Raw genomic sequence first — 20331 nt, forward strand, 5'->3', positions numbered from 1 at the left:
AGGTGTGGTGATACATGGCCTTTTTAGGTCCAGATAAATTATACAGTATATACTTCTTTGTCAGGCTTATCCCTATACAAAAATCAGTCTAGAGGCTATTGTATGAATACATTTTCATCTGTCTACAATTACTGTTGTTTTTTGTGTATTATGTCTAGATAACCCTAATTGACTAGATATAGCACATATTATTAAATGAATAAATAAAAAATTACAATTGTAGCTGTGGCACATAGTATATGCAATTTTTTTTTGTCCCAGTGACTATTTGATTTTCACATTTTTTTGATCTAATGTGACCAAGGATAAAGATAAAAAAATAAAGCTGCATTACAGACCCTTTTGAAGTTCGGCCAATGTGGGCTGAGAGGTTCATCAGTAACTGGGGTTTGTCTGTCAGTTGGGTGTCCTTAAGGGGACCGCCTCTATATAGAAAAGGGTAGAATGAGGAAGTGTACTGTAGTGTACTGAAATAATATATAAAATGGAAACTTTTTCTGTACATTACACGGTCTGTCTGTACTAATGTAATGTTGCATTAGATGCAAAGCCATTACAAAAGCAATTTCCTCCATTAAATATGTATTGGCATTATTATCCTTGTGTATATACATCAATCACACTGGAAACACTGGAAAATTGCAAAAGCAGAAGTAATTAATCCATTTAATGTTTACAGTAGGATGGATAAGCGTGCTGTACATGAAATTGTGGCATATATCTTTCTCAGCTTTTTTTCTTGCAATAGATTAGAGCCACATGTATGGTTCTTTTAGGTTTTTCCAGAACTCATTGACATTGCACCTTATTATCTAGGAAGGATGAGATGTATACAGAAGCCACTTTCTCTCCAGTTGTAATTGAGGACTCTCCTGTGTCCGCAACTGGTAAGTCTTCTTAAACGATTTACAGTACTAATGTTAATGATTATGCAATTACCACTAATTACTTCTTCTTCTTCCAAGATATACTATGGCATCTGTCAGCTACTGCTTGAAAATATGTAATGGCAACTAGAAATATCACTTAATTAAAAGAAAAACAGTCTATTGTATTTATGAAGCTCTGGGGCACAATTAGAAAAACAGTCACATTCAGCAAATCTATAAATTATATATGATAATTTGTCACCAGAAAATACTCAGACTGCATGTGAAAGCCTGGACTTTACACTTTTGACAGATATTTTTGAATTTAGAGCTTGTTCTGTACTTTACACAACCTAAAAAAATTTGATGATAAAACAGACTCCATCCTCTGCTTATCAGTATACCTGGAGTACAGCAGATTTGCTCCTATTTTCCTGAATAAGAGAGTTCCTCAGCATGCCCACCATTTAGTGGACAAAACCATCTACTTCTATCAAGGATGTGAATAGGCGGGGCCATAGGTCAGACATATCATCTTTTTTGCCAGAAAATTGACATTTAAAATCTATGACTAAAATCTAAGCCAACTCCCTGAATCATAGAGACATCAAGTTACTTTGCTTTACTGATAAAATCAAAAATAAATCAGCTACATTTGTATCCTACATTCAATAATGTAATACATACATACACATGCTTGAAAATAGCTCCATTGAGGGGTTGAAAAGTCGCACCTGCACCTTGGGTGAATAAACACCTTTTCTTCAACAGATGTGCTGCCTCAATAATTTTTTTTTTTTGGGGGGGGGGGGATTACCTGTGTTTTGCCTGTGAGCCTATGAGTTCATTTTGAAGCAAACGCCCGGTGAGTATGAAGAGGGGTCATCTCGGGAGCCCTCTTCATACTCCCCCATGCGTAACAAGACGTAAGGGTATGTCTTATTGCGCTATGGGGTTAAGATCAAATTTGGGTACTGGAACCAAACTTTTTTTAATCAAAGTTGGACCTCCTCACCGCACCCGAAGTTTAACAGATTTGCTCTTCTTTAGTTATAAATAAAACTCCCATGTTTGGTTATTCGGATTTCAGAGGATTAGCATAGGGCTGTAATGATATTGTAAACAGCCTTGCAATTGTTGCTTCCACTGTCAGACCTAGCACTAAGCTTAGACTAGGAAAGTGATGGACAGCTTATCCTAAGAATAGGGCCCTACCTGTGGTAGATAACCTTGAAAAGGGTGAGCCCACAGGAACCTGCTGCCAGACCCTGAGTGACCCGGAAAGGGAAAGAGGGGAGATCGCTTTTTCCTGACATCTGATGGTGGATGGAGTGGATAGTGAAAATAGAACTAATATTGAAAGAGTAGTCAATTAGACCACAGTTACAACAAGATATCAAAGCAGGTACCACATTTTAAATATAAGAGAACAGTGCAAGGTCTAAAGACAGGCAACAAGCAGATAATAACAGATAACAATAGATAACAGTGCAGCAATGACTGAGCCAAAGAATTTACAAGCTCTGGCAGCCAGGGAAGCTATATAAGAGGATATTGAAGAAATAGGAAACAGCTGAGAACTACCCAGGATATTAACCCTTTCCTACCTCCGACCCTCAGACCTTCACTGCTTAAAATGAATATGACTAGGACCTGTGGAGGACATGAACTATGTCATATCTTTTTCGCATCCTGCTCTAGTGTTGGGGGATTTCAATACTGACGTACTAAACTCAGGTCTTGATAAATGTCCTTCATATACTTAAAAAATAATCCTCAAGCAGTGGCTGTTTGAGCAGAATCGATTTACATTGCAGAGAACATGTTGCATAGTAAATAATGTTCACCATGGATTTAATGGTAAAGCAAGGCATAAATATGCAGTTATCTGAACTACTTGCCAAACAGTAAAATTAAATTTATAGAACTGCCTGTGATCACCAGGCTCAAATGGTATCCAGACAGGGAAGATCAGGTGAGTTATAGCTCCCTTTGCAATTCAACTTACCAGGACATTTACTGTTGCCATGGAGACATTTCTGTAGATTTCTGAAGTGTGTAAATATACACAGAAAGAGCATAAATATCCTATAAACTAGTATAAAACTAGTGTGCACTTTTTTCTCCTTTGTTTAGTAGCAAATCTGATGACAGCTGATGTTCAGGGGTTTCAAAAGAATGCTGATCAATGAGCAGCTGGCAGTAAAAAATAAACATTTTCAAGATGTACTTTTATATTAGAAGCGCAACTAAATTAATAATAAAATTGCAAAAATCAATAGTACACATAGTAATAGTAAACATTATTAAATACTTTATTAGAGAAAATTGTATCCATGTTCTTTCCCATTCCTCCCTTCCTGATTACAGCAATCAGCTTTATGTCTCTAACTCCACTGACAGCTGAGAGATAAGGAGCCTGAAAAAGTTCTTAATGACTCAACTCTTTACTAACAGTCTCAGAACGGAACCAGCAGGGAATATATTCTCTAGTTTTGAAAAGAGTTGATCTTTACCTTATCTCTATGCTGTGTTGTACACATTAGTTACACTGCTCATTGCAGAAAAAGGGTAGAGAGGAACCGTTTTACTTAATGAGATATATTACAATGTCTATCATCACCTAAAATATGCTTCAAAGTTCTAGTTCTCCTTTAAACATTGTTAACACCAAAAATATGAATATAATTATGACATTGATTTGTTTTACATTGCAGGTTATCCTCAGTCTGATCCAACTTTCCCTGCAACGTTAAATGATACTCTATTGAATGAAATTATAAATCACACCAAGCCTTTATTAGAGGTATTTCAAATAGAGATATGTATTATTTTGTAAAAAAAGTAGACTAGACTATAATTGGTATTGACACAAACAACCTTCAGCCTTCTTCTTACTGTCTGTTAGTTCTTCTGAGATTTTCTTTCTAACTGCTCCATAGAGCAGAATGGTGCCTCTAAAGAACGATATGTGGAAAACTAACTCACCACTCCTAGCAGGCTTGATGTCCAGGTGGACGGAATTAAGGTGTTGTGTACAGGAATTGGGAAACCAGGCTGCTCTGCTGATCAACAATAGAAGGAAAAAACAATGCATTTTCTTCAGCATGACAATAAAATAGTATGCTTTAATGAAAAAAGTTTGAAAACATGTGCAAAACAAAACTATGAAAGCCGCTATTGCCACGTAGCAGATACGTTATAGATACTTAGACTTAAAGGAACCTGTCACCACATTTTTACAAATAGAGCTAGTAACAGGCTCTCATAGAACCCTATTAACTTCCTTCTTTTAGCTAAAAATGTATTATATATATATATATATATATATATATATATATATATATATATATATATATCTGATATATGCCCATGAACTACCCTTAATCTCCCCATGTCATGTGATGTTGACATCATTACCGGGTCCTTTAGCCTCCTAACATTGCCAAACTGTACAACATGCATATATCTGATCAAATGGCAGTATCATGGCATGATTACAGCATGCCTTTGCGGACTTCTACACCTCCCCATCCTCCATGAAGGCTGCTGTGATTTAATTTGATCAGATACATACATAGGGTGGATTGTGAAAATGTAATAGGACCTTAGATTATGCAGCCTGGTCACATGACATGAAGTGGCCAATGTAACAGAGATCGAACTCAATGTTCCACATAGCAGCAGTTCTGTAACACTGAGACTTGTCAATCAGGAACTAGGAACAGGAAAATGCAAGTAACTCATGAATATGCAGGGCTTCATTTGACTCATTGGATATTTTAACATTGCAGCCAGGAAGTGGAGTATATTACAAAGTTTACTATCATTACCTGCTCTATTCATGTTTGAAATGAAAAAAAAAAAAAATTCAAAGATTTAGTTACACCTTAAGGTTTTGTTAGTAAATTTTAATTGGAAGAACCATTTAGAGCCTCCACCATAGATTCTGACATGGTTGCTTACTAACAGAACCTGAGATACCATATTATGAGACAATAATCTTTTGGTATTTTATAGTTTAAATTAAGTATTTTCTTAACTTATCCCACAAAAAGAAGGCAACTAGGATTTTGTTTGGCAGTAGTAACTTGCTCTGTGGTACCGATTTCTTCTGATAAATATTAACTCTGTATTATGTAATTGGAACGGCCACTTGTCACATTTTAACACTGGGAGACAGAGGGATATTTTGTTTTAGATCTCCAGAATATGAGTTATGAATTCAGGTGGTTTATACTGTATTTTTTAAACTGACAATTCTGCATTTTTAGGAAACAGAAGTCACAAATCTGGTACCAGAACAGCCAAAACAGCAAATTGTAGAGTTCACAGTTACTCTCAACAACCAAGAATTTACCTCCGAGCTTAGCGATCCAAACTCGCCTCAGTACCAAGAACTCTCCGCAAATTTCCAGCTTCAGGTATGGGCATGCTGCAGTGGACCAGATTAATACTGTCCGAAAACTTGGTAAAGATAGCTGCAAACTGCACCTTAATTATCATCCAGCATCAGACATTGTGATAAATATAACTTCATTTAACCCCTCAATGCACCATGATGTAACTGTTCTGGCACCAATGCAGTAGTTGATATTGTTTGTGTAATGAAAAGTGTGCTAAATAATATGAAAATAGCCATAAGCAGTTGTCTCCAGTCCTTTAATTACACTCACCTTTGGTCGCAGACAGCCATAAACTGACCCTTTTTGTAGTGTAAATGTTTATTACACTTTAAAGCCCAGACAGGATCTGCCAGGAAGGAATTCTCTGTGGTGCCTAACCACAGATGGTCCATGTTTGCCAAAGACTGTGGGGAAACCTGTTTACAGAGGGAGTGTGAGCATTGACACCTCTTCCAGGCTCAGCTCCTGAGCAAGGGGATCAAAGGATGGAAACATTTGTGTGCTTCTGTACTGCCTAAAAAACACTAATGAAAATTATATTTGTTTCATAGCTTGGACCCCACTCTTGATTATGAGTTTTCATTTACAGGAGAGGGTTCAGGGGTTTGCGGTGCCTCTATCTCCTTAATTTCAAGAACTTAGCTGGGTGTAAACTGGGTCAAATTGCGGAACACTTCTGATATTAAGCCACCTCAAGTTTGGTATGGGGTGAGAGGTAGCGAGGTACCCTGATGATTGGAGGCAATGGCAAGGTTGTGACATCTTCCAATCAAAAGTGATGGTGTTTTAATCAAAATAATCTGAAGGGACAGGGTAATGGGGACTCCCCACAGTCAGGGGTTTGGGGCCCAAAACTCACTGGATTTAAATCAGTGAATCCAGAGGACGCCTTTGTCAGTCTTGGGAAAGCCGTTGTCTCTAGAAGGCTGCCCGTATTGTCTTTGCTACATTCCCCAGCTGAATTAATTTTAACTATTACATAGTAAGGTTATTTTTTTCTTTTATCCCATTTTAACCTCCTTTACTCCTTTACAATTCAATTTCTTTAACTTTTTTACAATTTTACACAGTTTTATTGCTGTTTTAGCTCCTATACCTCAGTGATGGTCAGTGTAAATTTCAGTGTGGTTGGAGGCTCTCTAAGCAGACACTTCATGATTCCTCTCTGCTGGAAGATGCTGTGTGCTGATAATGTGCTAATGTGATAATGTCAATGATTTTACTTGTAGCTGACACATAGAAAAAGAGAGATCAGAGTCATGTGATGGATATAACACAGCGACACACTCCAGTACTGCTATCTCACCTATAACACACACAGTCAGCTCTGCTATCTCACCTATATCACACACACATAGCTCTGCTATAAAGAACATATCTTGTCTGTAGCTGATAGAGTAAGTCTCTTCATGATGGCAGGAAGTGCCTATGTCTTAGCTAGTCTTGTAAAGCGGCGGGGAGCACTGCAGTGTGCAGACAAGAGAAGGTATTCATGGGAAGATTTGATTCATATCCAGGGCAACCACATTGTAAACACCAGGAGTGATAGAGCCAGGTTGGAATTATATCTGTGAAATGCTGCATTTTTGTTAATAACAGTGAATTAAAGAATGTGTTATTTTGTTATCCTGAGTATATTTAAGAAACTGGTATGGGAATACCCATTTAAGGGGTTAATAATTAGTAAGTCCCAAAATGCAGTACAGAAAACTAATACACTTGTTAACTGAACAAAATGTGGTGCATAGACATACAGGTATTAATATAGCAAGAATATCTCATTGACAGGTAAAAATAGTTAATAACTCATATAATCTCTAGCTATAGATATATTTTACTGTGTGAAAAGAGTCCATTAAGAAATCAGGTTTGTTTTCTCATATGCTGACAGAAAAACTGGTTGCCAGATCTTCTTTTGTGAACCACATAGTAGGATTTGGCCACCTTCCACCAGTCATGCAGTTGATTTTTATTTTCTTCAGACTTTCTTTTAGGTAAACTGCTCTTGGGCCTGACATGTATTGTCAGTGATAACAAGCAGCGATGAATAATAGTCTAGTATATAGTGCCATAGAAAGGAGACCCGTAAAGCAGGAAGACAAATGCACACTATTGAAATGATTGATGAAAAAAACAAATGCTCTCTTGCAGAATCCCATTTATAAATCTGCACAACAAGCTTTCAGTCTCTTTATCCATTAGAATATTTTCACTTGTGCAGATTGTAGTACTTTAGTCAGAGAGCCTAAAAGCCATCTGGAATTATTGGCCCATTAACAGCCCAATGTGTATTGCATGCAAAACGGTAACTGCTAGTTTTTACCTTGAGGAAAATCAACAAGATTTCCTTTTCTGAAAATATCACTGCCATTCATAATGGTCTTAAGTGAATTCAGCAATCAATTGTGCTGGAGATGTGGACTGACATGGGAAATTAAGACTATTTATGCACATGCATTCGTAATAGTGTTTCTTTATGGAATCATAATGAGACTGACAAATAAGACACTCATATAAAGAGAAAATAAGTTATTGTTAATGCAAGTAGCAGGCATAAATGATAATGACTCACTTAAACATCAGGTCTCATATGTGAAGATGGTTACGTACTGAAACTAGGCCATTTAGAGCCTTATTAAGACCTTTGGATTGGAAAATAGCTGAGATGTCATGAAGAGGACCTGTCACCCTGAAAACGGCACTAGGAGCTGCTTACTTAATAAAGTAAGCAGCTCCTAGTGCTAAAACAAACGCATCAGTGTTACAATGATAGCGTTACTGGAAACATCCAGTAACACTAACTAACACTGCTGCGCTGTACACTACAAATGGTGTATTCATGAGGGGGCTTGGCTTTACCAGGCTTGGCTTTACCAGGATATAATCCAAAGAATTTGAATAGAGGCAGCACTCCAATGAAAACTTGTGTTTATTCCAACAAAATGTGATACAGCATAGCAACATTTCACCCTTTCCAGAAGGGCATTATGGTAAGGGTGAAACATTGCTTTGCAGTATAGTATTATCAAGCTTTATAATGCCCTTCTGGAAAGGGTGAAATTGTGCTATACTGTATAACCTTTTAGTGCATTAAACACAAATCTGCATTGAAGTGTTGCCTTAACTCAAATTCCTTGGATTACTGAAGGAGATAGGATTACTGATGGGATGCAAAAGTATTCATGCTCCTTGAACATTTCCACATTTCTAAATGGTACAGAGACAAAAAATAATTGTTATTGTATAACAAAATGTTTGCTAATTAATACATTGAAAACTGTGGGATGCATAATTATTCAGTCCCAGTCCCATCTGGGGATACTGTGGTTCAGAAGGGAATAGGAATATTGTCAGGGTTTATGGGAAGACATAAATATAAGATATAATCCTGGAGAGAAACCTATAAAAGTTTGTAAAGGACTTAAAGGGGTTTCCGATTTCAGCTAAATAAAATATTCTTTGTATGGTGAAAAGTTACATAATTTATATATAAATTATAATAATAATAATAATATATGCTTTCTGTCAGGGCCGGATCAAGGTTGGTGGGGGCCCCTGGGCGCAAAATATGGTGGGGGCCCCCATGGTAGTCCAGACAGGGAACAACAATCGCTACATATCATTCCCCAGCAATCACTATATCCAGCTCCCCCAGCAATCACTATATACAGCTCCCCCACCAACCGCTGTATACAGCTCCCCCAGCAACCGCTGTATCCAGCTCCGCCAGCAACCGCTGTATCCAGCTCTGCCAGCAACCGCTGTATCCAGCTCTGCCAGCAACTGCTGTATCCAGCTCCCCCAGCAACTGCTGTATCCAGCTCCCTCAGCAACCGCTGTATCCAGCTCCCCCAGCAATCAATGTATACAGCCCCCCTAGCAATCACTGTATACAGCTCCACCAGCAACCACTATAAAAAGTTCCCCCCAGCAATCACTATGTACATCTCCCCCAGCAATCACTGTATACAGCTCCCCAAGCAATCACTGTATACAGCTCCCCAAGCAATCACTATATACAGCTCCCCCAGCAATCACTATATACAGCTCCCCCAGCAATCACTATATAAAGCTCCCCAAGCAATCACTGTATACAGCTCCCCCAGCAATCACTATATACAGCTCCCCAAGCAATCACTGTATACAGCTCCCCCAGCAATCACTGTATACAGCTCCCCCAGCAATTACTATATACAGCTCCCCCCAGCAATCACTATATACAGCTCCCCCCAGCAATCACTATATACAGCTCCCCCAGAAATCACTATATACAGCTCCCCCACCAATCACTGTATACAGCTCCCCCACCAATCACTGTATACAGTTCCCCCAGCAACCGCTATAAACAGCTCCCCAAGCAATCACTATATACAGCTCCCCCAGCAATCACTATATACAACTCCCCCAGCAATCACTATATACAGCTCCCCAAGCAATCACTGTATACAGCTCCCCCAGCAATCACTATATACAGCTCCCCAAGCAACCGCTATATACAGCTCCCATATATACTGTCCCCCTATAACTATGAACAGTCCCCCTATAATAACTATACACCCCTATAACTATATACAGTACCCCTATAATAACTATACACCCCTATAATAACTGTATACAGTCCCCCTATAACTATACACCCCTATAATAACTATATACAGCCCCCCTATAACTATATACACCCCCCTATAATAACTATTCAGCCCTATAATAACTATATTCAGTCCCTCTATAATAACTATACACCCCCTCTAATAACTATATACAGTCCCCCTATAACTAAACACCCCCTATAATATTTATATACAGTCCCCTTTTAATAACTATACACCCCCTTTTACTATATACAGACCCCCTATAATAACTAACTACATACAATCCCCCTATAACAACTATATACAACACCCTCCCCCATAATAAATATATACAGACAATCCCCCCATAATTAACTATATACAGTCACAGATAAAATAAGATTGTTCTCACCTTCCACGCCCGGGAGCCCCCCCTATGATCCGGCTCTGCTTTCTGTCATTCTGTAGGAAGATTCTAGTGGATAGGAATCTGTCCATTATCATCTGATGTCACACAGGTGTACAGCTCGTTATAACACAGCTGTGATTACATTCTGTGATACTTACGAGGAGAGCACCTGTGTGACATGATCATGGACAGATTTCTGTCCACAGAAAGTAGCATAAAGGCTTTCTCCAGAATGACAGCAAGCAGAGATCTAGAAAATTGTGGAATTAATACAGAAAGTACTTTGGAAAATTGTATATCTTTTAACCCCTTACCGTTGCTTGTGGGTACATTGAGAGGGCTCAGGGGGCTGAGCCCTCTCCATAGCCGGTCAGTCTATGCTACATATTGCAGCACCGAGCTTAGCCGGCGGCTTCAAAAATATGGCGTTGCATGGGCGCCACCGTCTTGGTGATGGTCGTTGCACCCCGTGACTCTTTAACGAAAAAGGTAGTACAGTCCTAAAAATAGTAGCATTGAAAATATCATCAAAAGCTGCAAAAAATTACATGACCCACAGCTCTGTGCACCGAAGTATAAAAAAGTTATTAGTGGCATAATACCTATACAAATTTGGTATCCCTGTGATCGTACCAACCCAAAGAATAAAGTAGACGTCATTTGGGGTGCACAGTGAAAGCCATAAAATCCAAGCCCACATAATCTGGTCATGCAGTGCAACACTGAAAACATGGTAAATCGTTAGAACATGGTCAGACAGTGTGGAAACTACATTTAGTCAAGGTCCTGTGCTACAAAATCAAGCTGAAGGAGGACTATAATTTAGCTGTGTATGGTGACATTTTTACTCAAAGCTTATGCTCAGGATAGGCCATTGACATCAGAATAGTGGGTGACTAGTAACCAGCTCCTGCAGGGATAAGCAGTTTGGGTCCATGGTCGGCTTAAAACTGCAAACAGTACAGTGCCAGGAGCACATAGCTCAATGTTCAGTGTAGTGGCCGTGCACTGTTACTGCAGCCTTGCCTCCCATTGAAGTGTAAAAGAACCAAGTCTGAACAGAAAGTTCAGAAAGGAATTGTTTTTGTTTCTTAAATTTTTACATTATATATTTTTAAAACACAATAGTCATTTGGATTTTAAGATAAATCTTCTTAATTTTAAATACACATTATATAACACAAAAATTATTCAGTATATGTACAAAATCACATAAGAATAGCTTTGTATTTTGCTATTGATATACTAAATACATTGTATTTGAGACTAATGTCAGTTTAATCAGTCTCAGTAATAACTTCCCAGAAGTAAAGCTCTGCTAATTTTTCAGTATCTTCATGAACTTAATTTTGCATAAATAATAACTTATATTATAAATTATTTATCTAAATGTAAATATTTACAGAAACCTACTTGTTAACTTTCAGTTATTTTAATGACATGCTACCGTAGTTCATTAGCAGGCATCGGCTGGAAAATATTTGCATATTAGAGAGAAATATTTGGACTAAAGAGGATATTTTTATTACAATTTGCTTACACAGTAAATCTCATGAGTAACAGGTTGCTTTCAAATTTGGAAAACTATACATCCTAAATGTGGGATTCGATTCTTAAAGTTATTGTTGAGGCATATCTGTCGGGGAGGTCCACATGGTAAAGATATGGAACAGATTCCTTTCAAAGTTAGATGCTCTGGATACAGAGTGTTACAGACATTTTCACTTTCTGCATGTAAGAAATGACATTTTTTGTAAAGATACTGTAATATTTACCTCAGAACTTGCAATAAATGACTTTATAAATATTTTTATTGTTTTCAATAATACAATTCCACATTGAAACCCCCCAAAAGCTGAACAAAATACAAATTCTAAACAATAGATATGATGATCCATACTACATAAGCACTGCTGCAAAATGATACTTTATGACAATTTTACTTTTATATAGATAAGAAAAAGCCACATTCTGTTTATTTAGGAATAATAAAGGAATGATATACCAATCCATTCCATCTTAGTAACATGGACTAAACAGAAGTTGCTTTGGTATTTTATGCCAGGAATTATATATACACCATTTATTTGATGCCACGTTTAACCTGATGTGGCCACAATAAGGGAAATATAACAATAGTTGTGTTACAGGATTTGGTGAGGAATATTTGCATTTATGAACTGGATGCTGAGGTATTTTCATGAAATCACAGTGAACAAACAAATTGGGACAGTAGGGAAAAGAGAAGGGAAGGCAGTGTGCGAGTGGACTGTGGTGTTATAAAACTTTTATTATAAATACATGTCAACCATGTATTATGTTTAGTTCATATGGGTGCTCAAGGCACCATGGATTTTTATATTTTTAGTTTCATATATGAGCTTTATATGGTTTACATGTATTAATAATAAAATTTACTTTTCATAACACCACAGTCCACTCACACACCTCCTTCCCTTCTCTTTTTTCCTACTGTCCCAATTTGTTTGATCTCAGTACGTATAAGGTGGTGTACACCGATGTGAGTGTAGTCATAAATTAGACCATACTCTATTTTTATAAGCCTCATGAAGTCACAGTGACTCCATAACAGTACCCACAGTTCTGTTACTGTACTTTATATCCACCATAGATGTATTTAGATTTTATAATTTTAAATGAAAAATATGCACTTAAATAATTGTGTAGAGTTCAAACTAAAAGAACCTGTATTCAAGTTGAACTAGCAATAAAAAAACTGAGTTTATACTATATGCTGAATTTCCGAGTCATCCTCAAAGATGCTGCAGATAAAAGTGAATGACTAGTAGTACTTTATACATGTCATTTGAATGATCTCAAAATGATACCCATATTAACTATTTATACAGATGAAGAAGGTGTAAAAAAGTCAAGCCAATTTTCTGTAATATTTAAAAATTCTGACCACGTTTACTTATCTGTAAATATAGAACAAAAAGCCATTAATTATTTCTGTACAACAGCGAAATCAATGACTGCAATGAACATTCTAGCACATTCACGCCAGCAGCCACCCGTCTTATAATGTGTTGTCATGACGCTCTATCCTGGCCGTGTCTCACATTTTATTGATTGTCTGATGCTCTGTATTACTTTGTTTAAATGACTAGATGGACAGCACATCAAATAGAAGATGGTTCTTGAGCTGCAGCAAAATCTGATAAACTCTCACACTTTCATATAATGGAAGAGAACAGTACATTAATAAAATATATAAACCGCTGATGTGTGAAGAAGTCCTTTTCACTGGTATTGATGCTACACTCCTGATACTAGTTTATTAAACACAACAAATTGTTGTTTCTTTTAATAGATGCAGAAGGTATTCAAGAATCTTCCAGGATTTAAGGAAATACAGGTTCTCCGCTTTAGGTAAGTGAAATATTTGTATATAATGCAACTTTATAAATAAGTATGTATTTATAGAGAGAGAGACGTTTATAACTAAAAATGTGATATGAATAAAATGATATGTTTGAGCTTCATTACTGAATTACTTTAGCATCCCCATAGAAACCCTGTTTAAAGGAAACCTTTCATCAATTTCATCAACTCCAACACTTTGCATCATTGTTTTTTTTTAATCCTATGCCAGTAAAAAGCTATTATTTCTTTAATTTAACACACTGGGCTTTGCACTAAAAAGACTGTGCAAACTGCTTGCACATGTATTTATAAAGTGTTTGTGCCAATATTGTGTTGTGGCTGCACTATGCCTGACACATCACAAAGTTCTACACCTAAAGGAGCAGTGTGCACTAAGTAGTTGGTCCACAAAGGGCCAAAACTAGTGGAAACTGCACTAGGTGCTGTTTGCGTGTTGAGTGTGCAGAGTAAGTCAGATAATTTAAAAGTGGTGCACGGTCTTCATTAATATGGTGCACCCTGCTCGGGAAGTGTGCTTTTTTTTGTGCACCTTTAATATAGAACGTGCGACAAAATTCTGTTGAGTCGCTGTATTACATGTAACGCTTGGTCAGACTCTGCAGCGGAATGCTTGTAGTGTTTGGTCAGACCCGGGTGCACATTTTTTCAGTCTTGTTGGACATATTGCAGCCGTGACACAAAGCCAGGGGCGGACTGGCCATTGTACCCACCGGGAATTTTCCCGGTGGGCCGGTTGGTCCTGGGCCGGTCTGGGGCCGGTCCGGAGCTGTTCCGGGGCCGGTCCGCACTCCCTCCCTACAGAATTAAACATAATCTATTGTACCTGCATCGTACGATCGTGCGATGCAGGTACTATTGATTATTACACAGACGCAGCGCAGCACCGCTGCTTCTGCGTCTGTGTGTTACCTGTATGCAGCTACACAGGTCGCGCAACTGACGTCATTGCGCGACCTGTGTAGCGTGGAGGAGCGCTGACACGTACCGTGTCAGCCGTCAGCTCTCCCGGCCACCTGCAGCTCCGCGGCTTGCTGGTTATAAGAGGCGCAGGATAGTGACGTCACTATCCTGCGCCTCTACACCAAGCCACCGAAGACCGGGGACAGGAAGAAACCTCCTCCGAAGAACAAGAGGTGAGTATTATGATTTTTTTTTTTTAATTATAGGCTGGAGGCATTCATTGTATAAATGGGGAAGTGATTATATAAACAAGACAAGCTGGGGACATTATTTCTATATCTGGGCAGGCTAGGGGCATTCACTTCATGGCTGTGGGCATTCATTTTATTGCTAGGGCGGGCTGGAGCTATTAATTGTATATCTGGGGCGGGCTGGAGCTATTAATTGTATATCTGTATATCTGGGGCGGGCTGGAGCTATTAATTGTATATCTGGGGCGGGCTGGAGCTATTAATTGCATATCTGGGGCGGGCTGGAGCTATTAATTGTATATCTGGGGCGGGCTGGAGCTATTAATTGCATATCTGGGGCGGGCTGGGGCTATTAATTGCATGTCCGGACGGGCTGGGGCTATTAATTGCATGTCCGGACGGGCTGGGGCTATTAATTGCATGTCCGGACAGGCTGGGGCTATTAATTGCATGTCCGGGGCGGGCTTGGGCTATTAATTGCATGTCCGGGGCGGAATGGGGCTATTCATTGCATGTCCGGGACGGGCTGGGGCTACTAATTGCATGTCCGAGGTGGGCAGGGGCCATTACCATTACAGTATATTACATTATGGGGCACTATTTGTGTGGTACTAATATTGTAGGGGGCTCTATTACAGTATTTGGGGCACAGTATAGGTGGTAGCAGAAGAAGGGAAAATGGGAAAGTGCAGAACATAAGACGTCTGTGTGGTAAACTCTGCAGGAATGCTGTGTACCTGGAGGAAGAGACAAGGTAATGGTGGAACTAATGGAGAAGATGAGGAACGAGAACAATCCGGGGATACGTCACCTGATGTCACTGGATGCAATAGGTGAGGATCTCATGTGTTTTCTGTAGTTGTATATGATAAATACTGATTTTTTTCATTTTCACTTCTGTGTATATATGTAGTATTACAGTAGTTATATTCTTGTACATAGGGGGCAGTATTATAGTAGTTATTCTTGTACATAGGGGGCAGTATTATAGTAGTTATATTCTTGTACATAGGGGGCAGTATTATAGTAGTTATATTCCTGCACATAGGGGGCAGTATTATAGTAGTTATATACTTGTACATAGGGGGCAGTATTATAGTAGTTATATTCCTGTACATAGGGGGCAGTATTATAGTAGTTATATTCTTGTACATAGGGGGCAGTATTATAGTAGTTATATTCCTGTACATAGGGGGCAGTATTATAGTAGTTATATTCCTGTACATAGGGGGCAGTATTATAGTAGTTATATTCCTGTACATAGGGGGCAGTATTACAGTAGTTATATTCCTGTACATAGGGGGCAGTATTATAGTAGTTATATTCTTGTACATAGGGGGCAGTATTATAGTAGTTATATTCTTGTACATAGGGGGCAGTATTATAGTAGTTATATTCTTGTACATAAGGGGCAGTATTATAGTAGTTATATTCTTGTACATAGGGGGCGGTATTATAGTAGTTATATTCTTGTACATAGGGGGCATTATTATAGTAGTTATATTCCTGTACATAGGGGGCAGTATTATAGTAGTTATATTCCTGTACATAGGGGGCAGTATTATAGTAGTTATATTCTTGTACATAGGGGGCAGTATTATAGTAGTTATATTCTCGTACATAGGCGGCAGTATTATAGTAGTTATATTCTGGTACATAGGATGCAGTATTATAGTATCTATATTCCTGTAGGGGGCAGGATTATAGAAGTTAGCTTGTATATGGGAGAAAGTATTTTAGTAGTTTTATTTTGTATATAGAAGGCAGGATTAAATGAGTTATTCTATATGTACCATCAATTTGTCGATATTAACTCCACCCACATTGTCTGACCACACCCACTTGTCTTGACTCCGCCCATAAAATGGGGCCGCTTTTACAGTTTTTTCCAGGGCCATTTTAAATTCCCAGTCCGCCCCTGCACAAAGCTGTCAGAGACACTTCATAAGTACATGTGCAAACAATTTTCATGTCCTTTTCTGTGCAAGGTCAGTCAGAAAACTGACGCAACCAGTTAATAATAATAGTTAATATATGTGGACCAATATGTTAACTAGGTTCTCTGTTGTACGGTGGGTAATACAAGGTTTTTTGTTTCAGCCCAGAACTTCCCGGTAGAGAGTCTAATTATCCTATACAAATGACACTTATTACTCAAGTATAATGAGAACTAATACTAAAATTAAAGGAAATACACCATCAAAATCCAGCATGATAAACCAGGGACACTTATTAATAGATTCAGGGTCTATGACTGTGGTAATCTTCTTATAGTTGTTATCCATGGCCTCCTTCCTACTAAAATCAACGTTTTAAATTATGCTGAGGAGCTAAAGGACTCTGGAGGTGTTACCAGAGCCCCTCCATGCTGCAGCTTCATAGGCTGACACAATGATCAGGAGGACTTCCCCACTCACACTGTTTGAGTTTACATCAGGCAGATGGAATTGATTTTAAAAGTTCGTTTTAAAAGGAAGGTGTGCATGAACAACAAATAGAAGAAGATCACCACAGTGACTGGATTAGTCACAGTGCCTTGATCTATGAGTAAGGTTCATTTCACACTACAGTTCAAACTTCCGTTCCTTAACTCTGTTAAAAAAACAAGAGCAGAGGTTAATGTATCAATTCAAACTTCCATTAACATCACTGTAAATTGAATGTCTTCCGTTAGGCAGGTATTCGTTATTTATGCGTTTTTTGGGCTGGAACAATTACGGAGGCTACAATACTTTTCCTCCATTTGAAAAAAAAAATTATGGATAACAGATACCTGGCAAACTGACCTTAATGGATTACACAAAATTTACACTGATCTCAATGTAGTTTTTAACTGATAAGTTAAACTTCTGTTAAACTTCCTTTCTTTACTTTTTTTTAACAGAGTTTGAATGGTAGCATGAAATCAGCCTAAGGGTCTTGGTTTATCATACTTCAGAGTCCAATACTGCTCAGAGTGTTCAGAAGATGGGATTTACATATGATTTTTACATATGATTTAAGTAGAGATGAGCAAATCATCCAAGATTTCATCTCTAGAAGTAAAATAACCCCATCTAGTACAAGCTCCACTACAAACTCTTGGTTGAATGATAGTATTAGCTAGCCATTATTTTGAAAGAATCATCCAAAGCAAATCAGAAATGAGTTTTGATATTGTGTGGAGGGAGTGTTGTAAACATATATACATCATTGAGAAATTCAGGTTAGTTTGTAAAGGAACATGCTGAAAAGTGCCCCTTAGTTACAGTTTTACTTCTGCTTCGCTTTGATTGCAAATGACGGTTACACTTTAAGATTCAAGTTGATGCCTGAAAAATTGTACTGAATCTACAAATCCACGCAAGGATCCACTCATCAGATGTGAGACCCAGTGAATTAAGCAAAATAGGACAATCAATATAAAATTTAGTTAGGAATATGCAAAACCTATAAATAAGAATAGAATAATAAAGAGCAATGAAAATAACGTGTAAATCACATATCGATGTATCATATATTTGGCTTTGTACATCTTTTTATTTTAGATGGAGATTTTTAATGCTGGTTAAATCTATGTGGATTTTCATTATTGATACAAAAATGTCTCCAAAAGTTGCAAACAGCTCTACGCTATTTTTTACTCATGGAAGGGGAACAAAATCTGAACGTTTTTTGCGACTTTTTAAAAAAGAGTCACTTTCACATCTCGATTCAGGTGATAACTCAAGAAAAGCTGTAGAAAGCTAGACCATGGTGAACTTTAAAAAGAGATTGGGGCTTATTTACTAAGGGTCCCAGAGCCGCATTTCCATTGGGTTTCCCGATTTTTCACAATTAACAATTCGATTTGTGTCGCAAGACATGTACTCACATATACCGGGAGGAAGAAGGGGAACTCCGGCGGACCTGAGCGGGGAAGCGACACATGCAGGAAATCAGGCGCACGATCTTCATGAATGGGGGCAGATGGGCATTCTGGCGGACAACACACAGCGGGGAATGCGCAGGTCCCGGGTAAGTAAATGTGCCTCATTGTCTTAGGTGCCAAAAAAAGGTGCAAAAGTGCTAAGTGCAAAGTCAAAAATTAGATACATGTGCCCCTATATGTTCTTTTTTTACTTTGACATATTTATATCACATTTTCAGATGAATTCAACAATTGTCAATATGTAGATGGAAAGCAGAGTATTTCCATCCGGAGCTATTACCTTTTATAAGACACTAACATATTGATGTGACCCAGATGTTTATGGATTCTAGCTAAGCTTTTCTCCGAATACACCTTTAATCAATAGCCGTTACATCTGCACAGGATGTTTTATTATATAACATCTACATAACAGAATGCATTTTATACAATCAGTAACTGCTTAGTCCTATTCTTTTATAGGGAATAAAGCAGCGGCTATACGATAAACATTACATGCTAGGTCTCTGTAGTCTGAAGGTCAGTTTATAGCATGTGCTGTTCTATTTATTGGTTCAGACAATTTGCTTAACTTTCTTGTACTGATTTTGAGTTACAAACTACTGGTTCTCCAGTAACATAGTTGGCTCCTACCATTGTCATACCCAGAGATGAGACAGTCGTGTATGCGCTGGTTGCCCCATTCATCTCTTTGACACTAACAGAGATAGCCAAGCACCATACTCTGCAATATCCACCTTAACCATAGAGATATACAGAGTAGCCGGCGCATGTGCGACCTTCTGCTCCCTTCATTTCAAGGTATAACAGGGTACAGGGAGAAGCATGTGATCCCTGGGGTCCCATAAATTATGCTTGGCCAAACAGGGAGAAGCTAGAGGAAAGCTTTGCTACAGCCTCCATCTGCCCCGTAGACTCTTCTCCATTTGCTCAGATGTTGGAAATGTATGTTTTCTGTGAAATATTGTGATATTAGGGCTGTTTTACACTATCTGTGATCAGCCTATGATCGCAGACAGTGCATAGTTCTTTGTCACAGGGTGCTGGGGACTGGACTCTGCTTCCATAGCAAGGGCCTATCCTTAATTTGTAATGCCCAAGTATGGAGCCCCATGAATTTGCTGACATTTTCCTCTAACCTCTTCTGTAAGAATGATACTATTATTAAAGGAGTTGGCCACTTTAGCTTATGTGTTTGGTAATGTGTGATGGCAGAATATGGCAGCATATTATGTAATTTACCAATCTACACCTATTAAAAGTTCTGCTTCGCTTTCTTGATATGTAAACTGAAGTCTCCTGTCTTTTTCCTCATCAGCCAGACATTGGTGTCCATAAAATGGCTGCAGGTGGAGGGTCATGTGATCTCTAACTGTCCATGAGCAATCGCCAGTTGCAGATCACATGACCCTCCATCTGCAGCCATTTTATGGACAGGAATGTCTGACTGATAAGGGAAAAGACAAGAGGCTTCACTTCACATATCATAAAAGCAGTGCAGAACTTTTAATACATGTTTATTGGTAAATTACCAAATACTCTACCCCCCACACACATTACAAAATACATGAGGAAAAGTGACCAACCCCTTTAAGAATGGATTGGCT

General features: G+C 38.4%; 1 protein-coding gene across 4 annotated transcripts in view; it reads left to right on the forward strand.

The window, feature by feature from the left end:
- Window positions 1-20331, forward strand: part of IMPG1 (interphotoreceptor matrix proteoglycan 1) — a 236679-nt gene that overhangs the window by 91597 nt on the left and 124751 nt on the right. For all 4 annotated transcript variants that reach the window (XM_072142085.1, XM_072142084.1, XM_072142086.1 and 1 more), the window contains exons 5-8: window positions 817-887; window positions 3587-3675; window positions 5144-5293; window positions 13590-13648. In XM_072142085.1, the coding sequence (XP_071998186.1) occupies window positions 817-887; window positions 3587-3675; window positions 5144-5293; window positions 13590-13648 (369 nt within the window). The remainder of the gene's footprint in view (window positions 1-816; window positions 888-3586; window positions 3676-5143; window positions 5294-13589; window positions 13649-20331) is intronic.

Source organism: Engystomops pustulosus, chromosome 3 (genome assembly GCF_040894005.1).
Source record: "Engystomops pustulosus chromosome 3, aEngPut4.maternal, whole genome shotgun sequence".
NCBI classification, from domain to species: Eukaryota; Metazoa; Chordata; class Amphibia; order Anura; family Leptodactylidae; genus Engystomops; species Engystomops pustulosus.